Source organism: Coregonus clupeaformis, chromosome 24, assembly GCF_020615455.1.
Source record: "Coregonus clupeaformis isolate EN_2021a chromosome 24, ASM2061545v1, whole genome shotgun sequence".
NCBI classification, from domain to species: Eukaryota; Metazoa; Chordata; class Actinopteri; order Salmoniformes; family Salmonidae; genus Coregonus; species Coregonus clupeaformis.
This window is the reverse complement of record NC_059215.1, coordinates 7,564,107-7,575,297: the sequence shown is the minus strand read 5'-3', so window position 1 is coordinate 7,575,297 and position 11,191 is coordinate 7,564,107. Positions and strand designations below refer to the sequence as shown.

The 11,191-nt window shown below is 43.6% G+C and overlaps 1 protein-coding gene across 1 annotated transcript; it reads right to left on the bottom strand.

Annotated features, from left to right (window-relative positions):
• Window positions 1–1,283: 1,283 nt before the first annotated feature.
• LOC121538484 (serine/threonine-protein phosphatase 4 regulatory subunit 2-A) lies at window positions 1,284–7,892 on the bottom strand. The gene is made up of 9 exons (XM_041846537.1): window positions 7,654–7,892; window positions 7,075–7,156; window positions 6,606–6,776; window positions 6,369–6,462; window positions 6,015–6,052; window positions 4,981–5,055; window positions 4,531–4,671; window positions 2,541–2,815; window positions 1,284–2,387 (listed from the first exon to the last, which is right to left on the bottom strand). The coding sequence occupies exons 1-9, from the start codon at window positions 7,685–7,687 to the stop codon at window positions 2,029–2,031; spliced, it is 1,269 nt and encodes a 422-aa protein (XP_041702471.1). The 5' UTR covers window positions 7,688–7,892; the 3' UTR covers window positions 1,284–2,028.
• Between the last annotated feature and the right edge of the window lie 3,299 nt (window positions 7,893–11,191).

The following is an 11,191-nucleotide window of genomic DNA, read 5'->3' as shown; positions in this document are numbered from 1 at the left end:
TTTGGCGGCAATTACAACTTTGAGTCGTCTTGGGTATGTCTGCTTCAGCTTTGCACATCTGGATTTGGGGATTTCCTCCCATTCTTCCTTGCAGATTTTCTCAAGCTCTGTTAAGTTAAATGGGAACCGGTGGTGAACAGCAATCTTCAAGTCTTTCCACAGATTTTCAATGGGCTTTGGCTGGGCCACTCAAGGACTTTCAAATTCTTGTTCTGAAGCCATTCCAGTGTTGCTTTGGCTATATGCTTGGGGTCATTGTCCTGTTGGAACGTAAATCTTCACCCGAGTCCAAGGTCATTTGCACTCGGAACAAGGTTCTCATCAAGGATTTGCCTATATTTGACGCCATTCATTGTTCCCGCTATCCTTACCAGTCTCTCAGTCCCTACCATTGAAAAGCATCCCCATAGCATGATGCTGCCACCACCACTGTGCCTGGTTTTCTCCAGACATAGCACTTTTTATTTCAGGCCAAATAGTTACATTTGTCTCTCATCAGACCACAGAATATTTTGCCTTATGCTCCATCTTTCATATGCCTTTTTGCAAACTCCAGGCCTTTGGTCACGTGCCTTTTTCTCAGGAGCGGCTTCATTCTGGCCACTCTCCCATAAAGCTCAGATTGGTGAAGCGCTGTAAAGACTTGTCCTTCTGGCAGGTTCTCCCATCTCAACCAAGGAACTCTGTAGATCTGTCAGAGTGGTCATTGGGTTCTTGGTCACCTCCCTAACCAAGGTCTTTCTTGCTTGGTTGTTCAGTTTGGTCGGATGGCCAGCTCTAGGCAGAGTCTGGGAAGTTCAATTTTTTTTTCAATTTCCCAATGATGGAGACTACTGTGCTCTTGGAAACTTTCAACACTCTAGAAATGGTTTTATACCACTCCCCCAGATATATGCCTCATCACAATTCTATCTCGGCCCCCTACGGACAGTTCCTTGGACTTCATGGTATAGTTCCTGATCTTACATGCACTGTCAACTATGCGACCTTACATAGACAGGTGTTTTTCAAAATCATGTCCAAACAATTTAATTGGCCACAGACTCCAATCAAGTTGTAGTGACAGCTCAAGGATGATCAGAGGAAGTTGGATGCACCTGAGCTCAGTCTGGTGTCACATAAAAGGTGTGTATACTTATGGAAGTTAGACATTTATTTCATTTTCAATAAATTTGCAAAGATTTCTAAAAATGTGTTTTCACTTTGTCATTATGGGGTATTGTGTGTGAATTTTTTAAAGCCATTTTGTAACAAAATGTGGAATAAGTCAAGGAGTATGAACATTTTCTTTAGGCACTATCTGTATTGTTCAATCATAGTGCCACAGTACATGAGGATTGGTTGCAATCCATGGTTTCGGTATGTTTACTTTGCAAGACTACCAAACTTGCAGGGCAAGGGCTTCCAGTGGTTTTATGGTACAGATGTGTGTCATGGACAATCCTTCATACTTTACATTCCAAAGTATGGACAACTACTATGCCAAAAAATAAAACATAGCTGTGAACGGTAGCTTTACCCAGGGAAAACCCAAGGCATCCCACAGATCCAGGAGACCCTAACTGGGCCGGCCAACATGAAACATTCACCACAGATTAAGATCACAACAAACACACAGAAGTGGCTGATCATTCTACATCACGTTAACCAAGCAGCTTTGGAATTGGAGTCTAAAATAGCAGTAAATATTAAAATGACAGTGATCCATGAGAGAAATAAAAACTATCAGGGTGATAAAAGCATTTAAATGTGTAAATGAATGCCACAGGCTTAAAAAAAAACCTAACTGGAGGGGAACTTTTAATTATAAGTTCCAGTTTTTAAAACGGACGGATGCGTGGGTCGGGAGGTGGGTGGGTCATACAAGGGGTGAAGAAGAGACCTGAGGGTGAAAATCCTTGAGGCCTCACAAAAAGCCTCCCTATCCTGGGAGACTACAGGTCCATGGTCGTACAGAGATCTCCTGGGTTTGGTACAGTATCAATATCATACAGTGTAAAATAATGTTGGGGGGCCGTCGGCCTCAGGTTAGTCCTGTTCCATGGGCTCATCTGCCCTCTCTGGGCTTTCTGAACTGTTTTCTGCAGCAGCGCCGTCTGCCAACGACTCAGCTGTACTGCTGGGAGAGGCAGAGGGGACAGACTCTTCACTGGGTGCTCCTTCTCCATTGCTGCTACTGCTGCTGCTTACTGGGTCGCTGCAATCTCCTTCCTCTTGTTCCTCTAAACTCAGATCCTTCCCTGACTGCGCAAGCTGCTCCTCTGACTGGTCCATGGTGCTGTCACTCTTTAGACTGTGGGTGGGGCCATACTGAGCCTCCCTCTCTGATGTCCCTGCTGTCTCTTCCTCATCATCAAAGGGATCTTCTGTCTGAGTACTGGAGGGCTCTGGGGGACAGAGAAGGCAAGAATAATACCATTACATCATTTCATAAATCAATTAATCAATTTTAGCGATGTTATTTTTAGATTTTTGTCACATTTTCCCTTCCACAATCATATAGTGTTATTTGAAAATGCCCCATTGTGCAAAACACATACCATGATCGTCTGTGGTGAGCATATCAGCAGACCTCTCTTTTTCTTCCTCAACAACATCTGTTGACGATTCGGGCATGTCTGATGAGCTTTGGGCAGGTGCAGGACAGGACATCTCCTTGTCTACCTTCTCCTCCTCGTCTTCCTCTTCATCCATGTCTTTGTCAAACTTCAGCCTCTTGACTTCGTGGCTCTCTGCCTCCGTTGCATCCTCTTCCGGATGCTTGGTCTTCATCGGACTGCTCTGTGTGGCATCACTTTCCGATACCGAGGAATCACTAAAGAAAGGGTCAAAAAATTAATAAATAGCCATTTAGCAGACGCTTTTATCCAAAGCGACTTAGTCATGTGCGCATAAATTTTTACGTATGGGTGGTCCCGGGGATCGAACCCACTACCCTGGCGTTACAAGCGCCATGCTCTACCAATTGAGCTAGAGGACCACGTTGCTCTAATACACTGCTCAAAAAAATAAAGGGAACACTTAAACAACACAATGTAACTCCAAGTCAATCACACTTCTGTGAAATCAAACTGTCCACTTAGGAAGCAACAATGATTGACAATACATTTCACATGCTGTTGTGCAAATGGAATAGACAACAGGTGGAAATTATAGGCAATTACCAAGACACCCCCAATAAAGGACTGGTTTTGCAGGTGGTGACCACAGATCACTTCTCAGTTCCTATGCTTCCTGGCTGATGTTTTGGTCACTTTTGAATGCTGGCGGTGCTTTCACTCTAGTGGTAGCATGAGACGGAGTCTACAACCCACACAAGTGGCTCAGGTAGTGCAGCTCATCCAGGATGGTACATCAATGCGAGCTGTGGCAAGAAGGTTTGCTGTGTCTGTCAGCGTAGTGTCCAGAGCATGGAGGCGCTACCAGGAGACAGGCCAGTACATCAGGAGACGTGGAGGAGGCTGTAGGAGGGCAACAACCCAGCAGCAGGACTGCTACCTCCGCCTTTGTGCAAGGAGGAGCACCGCCAGAGCCCTGCAAAATGACCTCCAGCAGGCCACAAATGTGCATGTGTCTGCTCAAACGGTCAGAAACAGACTCCATGAGGGTGGTATGAGGGCCCGACGTCCACAGGTGGGGGTTGTGCTTACAGCCCAACACCGTGCAGGACGTTTGGCATTTGCCAGAGAACACCAAGATTGGCAAATTCGCCACTGGTGCCCTGTGCTCTTCACAGATGAAAGCAGGTTCACACTGAGCACATGTGACAGACGTGACAGTCTGGAGACGCCATGGAGAACGTTCTGCTGCCTGCAATATCCTCCAGCATGACCGGTTTGGCGGTGGGTCAGTCATGGTGTGGGGTGGCATTTCTTTGGGGGGCCGCACAGCCCTCCATGTGCTCGCCAGAGGTAGCCTGACTGCCATTAGGTACCGAGATGAGATCCTCAGACCCCTTGTGAGACCATATGCTGGTGCGGTTGGCCCTGGGTTCCTCCTAATGAAAGACAATGCTAGACCTCATGAGGCTGGAGTGTGTCAGCAGTTCCTGCAAGAGGAAGGCATTGATGCTATGGACCGCCCGTTCCCCAGACCTGAATCCAATTGAGCACATCTGGGACATCATGTCTCGCTCCATCCACCAACGCCACATTGCACCACAGACTGTCCAGGAGTTGGCGGATGCTTTAGTCCAGGTCTGGGAGGAGATCCCTCAGAGATCAAAGTTGGATCAGCCAGTAGTGTGGTTTTCCACTTTAATTTTGAGGGTGACTCCAAATCCAGACCTCCATGGGTTGATAAATTTGATTTCCATTGATAATTTTTGTGTGATTTTGTTGTCAGCACATTCAACTATGTAAAGAAAAAAGTATTTAATAAGATTATTTCATTCATTCAGATCTAGGATGTGTTATTTTAGTGTTCCCTTTATTGTTTTGAGCAGTGTATATGTCTTATATAACATTTACACGTTATCAGTACATTATATTTCTGCTGACAGTCATCTGGCATTCACACAATGCTAGTTACCTGACAACATGCTCCTCCTCTTGTTCTGTGAGTGGCTCCTTATCATCTGTGCTGTCAGGGACACCGTTTGTAGCCAGAGAGGTGGATAGCGATAGCTTTGGTCTGTTCAGTGGCCTTGGGGTGCCTGGTCCATTTACATTCCTACCGTAAGGAGAGGAATAAATCTCTGCATAACTTAATACACTTTCATACAGTCAAATGTTGTTGCAATTGAATCCACGTTGCAATTGAATCCAATTAATAACAAGGAGATTAATTCAAGCAACACTACAGTGCCACCTACTGTCTGACTATCATATTTGGTATGAGTAAATTAGTAATCCTTCTCCACCTATGTTCAGGGATCCCTGGAAAGAAAGACTTCTGGGTTTTATTGGAGTTCCTTACCCCTGTTTTATGTAAATAAATTGTACAACTGAAAGTTAACATTGACAAGTAGGTATCTCTCACCTTTCTGAATAAATAGAGGTATTGCCAGGGAACATCACTCCATTCATTCTGTTTACACTGGTTGCCCCATTTTTCCTTTAAAAGAGGCAGAGCGAGTCAACAAATCCAAGTGATTGTTAGCTTTAAAAAGGTGCTACCCAAGATTTTTTGAATTTTTACATTGCAATTTTAGAAAATGTCCATAATATATCTGCCGCTAATGGTAGAATGATAGTGTTTCACAGTATTACTTACCCACAAGTGTTGTGATTGGCTGTGATATTCGCCTATTGATTTCTCCCACCGGTGCGGCATCTGTTGTAAAACTAGGATAGCTGTTCTGACTTTGTGGCTGTGTTATCTATTGGAATTCACTCATTTCTTGGTTGCTAAAATCCTACACTGTTTGCTCAATTTCTGCTTATGTGAGAAAACAAGCACTGAATATTGTTGGGAATCATTGTACCATCTAAATCGCAGTGAAATGTGTTTTCAATAGCAAAAAAATATCACTTTTACAGCTGTTTGAAGCTGGTGGACCAAAACCGCTGTTTGAAGCGGGTGGACCAAAAACGAAATAAACGTTAGTTTTGATCCACCAGCTTCAAAAACAATATTTTTTTGTTATTGAAAATATATTTCACAGCGATTTAGATGGCACAATGATTCCCTACACTATTCAGTGCTTGCTTTCTCACATAAGCAGAAATGGAGCAAACAGTGTAAAATTTTAAAACCAGGAAATTAGTAATTTCCACTAGATAACACAGCCAAAGTCAGAACAGCTTTCCCAGTTTGACAACAGATGCTGCTCCGCGGGAGAAATCAACAAGTGAATATCACAGCCAATCACAACACAAGCGGGTAAGTAATACTGTGAAACACTATCATTCCACTATTAGCGGCAGATATATTATGGACATTTTCTGTAATTACAACGCAAAAAAATCCAATGTGTACGTTAGCTGACCCCAACTTTAAAGTACGTTTTGCTATAAAAAACACTTTAGGTATAAGCTAAAGGGGTAGGTAGAGAAACATGACAGAATACTTACTCTGACGTAGGATACACACAGCTGACCACCATCACATTCTGCAAAACATAAACAACGCCATAAATCCCCAAGCATTTATATTGTATACTAATACAAGCAATTCTAACTAGTTTAAAAATATATATATAAAAAACACTGGGCCATGCGAGAAAACATTATTCACTCAAATCAACACAAGGACACATTTTAGTCATTTAGCAGACGCTTATCCAGAGCGACTTACAGTTAGTGAGTGCATACATTTTCATACTGATGTATACTGACGTATGTGACATAGGTATTCTTACTAGGCTTAATACCCTGATTCAAACACCCATTAAGAGAACTAATCTCAGTAGAAGTGATGATACTTACCTTCTCCACTCCCCTGAGGAACTTGTCTGTTCCTGTGTAGTTCCTCTTAGGCTCAGTCAGTAACTCACACAGACGCTGGATGGTGAACGGAATCCTGGAAAATATGGATATTTGTCAAGAAGTTATACTTTCCTCACCGTGGCTGTATACTAGGGCTACACAAAGACATACTGGTAAAACAAGCAAAAGGATCGTTTTTATTAGACGTTTCAGCACTGGATAGTGGAGGATACTCACCCATTGTATCCTTCTACGATTTTGAGAATCCTCTCCTTCATCTCTTCAAAAGGAATGTACTCCACATTAGGATTGGCTGGCCCTCGCTGGTCTGGTGTCGAGGCTCTGAAGTCATCCATTACTTTCTCAAGTTTAAACAGGAAATAACTTTTGAACTGTGACCATGAAATCCTGGAAAAGATGGGAGACCAAAAAGTTATCCTCTAGATCAGACACCTTGTAACCTATCAAACAGAGATACAGCCTTGATGTTGTGATAACTGCCAGTCTTGGGACCACACAATGATGTCTCCTCAAACACAACCTTGGTTTTGGTAGCATATCGAGATTTCAGGAATATGACTATCCATGCGTTGTAATTTACCCATTGTGTAATTTACCAGTCCTTTTATTTCTATCCTGTATTGACACATTGTCTACTCATTAGAAAAGTGGCTGGCACCGTGAGGCTCATTTATCAGACACTCACATCGTTTCTCCGGTTTTGGCGACATGACACAGAAATTTATCCAGGGCAGGACAGGCATCCTTCTTCCCTTTCTTCTCGAAGTCTGAACGTATATGTATGGAAATAGAAAAGACTCTTTCAAGTTATGTGCAACATTACAGTGCAGGGTAACGTTAGCGGTCAGCAATAATTAACTGCACGGCAACCACTGCGTTAGCGAGCTAACAGTACCTAGTTAGAACACTTAACTAACTAGACATGGTCAACATAAACTAGGTTACAGCGACTTTCTAACTATGCAACTACAATGTGGGTAAAATAGCTTCAACACAACACACTTATTCACATACGTTTTTAATTATACAAGTACAGTAACGTTATCAAAATAAAATTGGCCTAGCGCGAGTTAGCTAGCTAACAATTTCGACTGCTAGTTACAAGCTAGCTAGCTAAGTTAGCATCCAACCATACATTTAGACATTAAAACCGGCATCCAACGAGTAGAATATATGCAGCTACTTAACATTACGTTTGACAATTCAAATGTAGCTAGCTAATCATGTACAGATACAGAAAATCTGCAAAAGCGAGTTGACTTACCCGTAAAACCCTCCAAAAGTGTGTCGATTTCCATGGTTGTAACGTAAGCTATCTTATGGCAAGCGATGTCCCCTACACAACAGCGACAGGAAACAGAAAAAGCTAGCTACCGCTAGCTAGCAACAATGCATCCCAGTAAGTTTATGGCGCCGTTTATCACACACACACACTTGCTAGCTAACGTTAGCCACCCACACAACTGGGCATGTTCAACCAGAGTTTCTCTGGCAAACTGGGCTTCTTCTTCTTTGGGATTGGGTTGGAGGATCGCATCCAACTTTTAAAGTGCGTACACCGCCACCTACTGTACTGGAGTGTGATGCCAGTCACCTCCTACCTACAGTTGAAGTCGGAAGTTTACATACACTTAGGTTGGAGTCATTAAAACTCGTTTTTCAACCACTCCACTCATTTCTTGTTAACAAACTATAGTTTTGGCAAGTCGGTTAGGACATCTACTTTGTGCATGACACAAGTAATTTTTCCAACAATTGTTTACAGACAGATTATTTTGCGCACATTGTATATAGATTTTCTATTGTGTTATTGACTGTACGTTTTGTTTATTCCATATGTAACTCTGTTGTTGTTGTTTTTATCGCACTGCTTTGCTTTACCTTGGCCAGGTCGCAGTTGTAAATGAGAACTTGTTCTCAACTGGCTTACCTGATTATATAAAGGTGAAATACATTTTTTTTTTTTTTTTTCACTTACAATTCACTGTATCACAATTCCAGTGGGTCAGAAGTTTACATACACTAAGACGACTGTGCCTTTGAACAGCTTGGAACATTCCAGAAAATGATGTCATGGCTTTAGAAGCTTCTGATAGGCTAATTGACATAATTTGAGTCAATTGGAGGTGTACCTGTGGATGTATTTCAAGGCCTACCTTCAAACTCAGTGCCTCTTTGCTTGACATCATGGGAAAATCAAAAGAAATCAGCCAAGACCTCAGAAAACAAATTGTAGACCTCCACAAGTCTGGTTCATCCTTGGGAGCTATTTCCAAACGCCTGAAGGTACCACGTTCATCTGTACAAACAATAGTACGCAAGTATAAACACCATGGGACCACGCAGCCGTCATACCGCTCAGGAAGGAGACGCGTTCTGTCTCCTAGAGATGAATGTACTTTGGTGCAAAAAGTGCAAATCAATCCCAGAACAACAGCAAACGACCTTGTGAAGATGCTGGAGGAAACGGGTACAAAAGTATCTATATCCACAGTAAAACAAGTAATATATCAACATAACCTGAAAGGCCGCTCAGCAAGGAAGAAGCCACTGCTCCAAAACCGCCATTAAAAAGCCAGACTACGGTTTGCAACTGCACATGGGGACAAAGAACTTACTTTTTGGAGAAATGTCCTCTGGTCTGATGAAACAAAAATAGAACTGTTTGGCCATAATGACCATCGTTATGTTTGGAGGAAAAAGGGGGTTGCTTGCAAGCCGAAGAACACCATCCCAACCGTGAAGCACGGGGGTGGCAGCATCATGCTGTGGGGGTGCTTTGCTGCAGGAGGGACTGGTGCACTTCACAAAATAGATGGCATCATGAGGAAGGAAAATTATGTGGATATATTGAAGCAATATCTCAAGATATCAGTCAGGAAGTTAAAGCTTGGTCGCAAATGGGTCTTCCAAATGGACAATGACCCCAAGCATACTTCCAAAGTTGTGGCAAAATGGCTTAAGGACAACAAAGTCAAGGTATTGGAGTTGCCATCACAAAGCCTTGACCTCAATCCTATAGAAAATGTGTGGGCAGAACTGAAAAAGCGTGTGCGAGCAAGGAGGCCTACAAACCTGACTCAGTTACACCAGCTCTGTCAGGAGGAATGGGCCAAAATTCACCCAACTTATTGTGCGAAGCTTGTGGAAGGCTACCCGAAACGTTTGAACCCAAGTTAAACAATTTAAAGGCAATGCTACCAAATACTAATTGAGTGTATGTAAACTTCTGACCCACTGGGAATGTGATGAAAGAAATAAAAGCTGAAATAAATCATTCTCTCTACTATTATTCTGACATTTCACATTCTTAAAATAAAGTGGTGATCCTAACTCCTAAGACAAGGAACTTTTACTAGGATTAAATGTCAGGAATTGTGAAAAACTGAGTTTAAATGTACACTGCTCAAAAAAATTAAGGGAACACTAAAATAACACATCATAGATCTGAATGAATGAAATAATCTTATTAAATACTTTTTTCTTTACATAGTTGAATGTGCTGACAACAAAATCACACAAAAATTATCAATGGATATCAAATTTATCAACCCATGGAGGTCTGGATTTGGAGTCACCCTCAAAATTAAAGTGGAAAACCACACTACTGGCTGATCCAACTTTGATCTCTGAGGGATCTCCTCCCAGACCTGGACTAAAGCATCCGCCAACTCCTGGACAGTCTGTGGTGCAACGTGGCTTTGGTGGATGGAGCAAAACATGATGTCCCAGATGTGCTCAATTGGATTCAGGTCTGGGGAACGGACAGGCCAGTCCATAGCATCAATGCCTTCCTCTTGCAGGAACTGCTGACACACTCCAGCCACATGAGGTCTAGCATTGTCTTGCATTAGGAGGAACCCAGGGCCAACCGCACCAGCATATGGTCTCACAAGGGGTCTGAGGATCTCATCTCGGTACCTAATGGCAGTCAGGCTACCTCTGGCGAGCACATGGAGGGCTGTGCGGCCCCCCAAAGAAATGCCACCCCACACCATGACTGACCCACCGCCAAACCGGTCATGCTGGAGGATGTTGCAGGCAGCAGAACGTTCTCCACGGCGTCTCCAGACTCTGTCACGTCTGTCACATGTGCTCAGTGTGAACCTGCTTTCATCTGTGAAGAGCACAGGTCGACAGTGGCGAATTTGCCAATCTTGGTGTTCTCTGGCAAATGCCAAACGTCCTGCACGGTGTTGGGCTGTAAGCACAACCCCCACCTGTGGACGTCGGGCCCTCATACCACCCTCATGGAGTCTGTTTCTGACCGTTTGAGCAGACACATGCACATTTGTGGCCTACTGGAGGTCATTTTGCAGGGCTCTGGCTGTGCTCCTCCTGCTCCTCCTTGCACAAAGGCGGAGGTAGCAGTCCTGCTGCTGGGTTGTTGCCCTCCTACGGCCTCCTCCACGTCTCCTGATGTACTGGCCTGTCTCCTGGTAGCGCCTCCATGCTCTGGACACTACGCTGACAGACACAGCAAACCTTTTTGCCACAGCTCGTATTGATGTGCCATCCTGGATGAGCTGCACTACCTGAGCCACGTGTGTGGGTTGTAGACTCCGTCTCATGCTACCACTAGAGTGAAAGCACCGCCAGCATTCAAAAGTGACCAAAACATCAGCCAGGAAGCATAGGAACTGAGAAGTGGTCTGTGGTCACCACCTGCAAAACCAGTCCTTTATTGGGGGTGTCTTGCTAATTGCCTATAATTTCCACCTGTTGTCTATTCCATTTGCACAACAGCATGTGAAATGTATTGTCAATCAGTGTTGCTTCCTAAGTGGACAGTTTGATTTCAC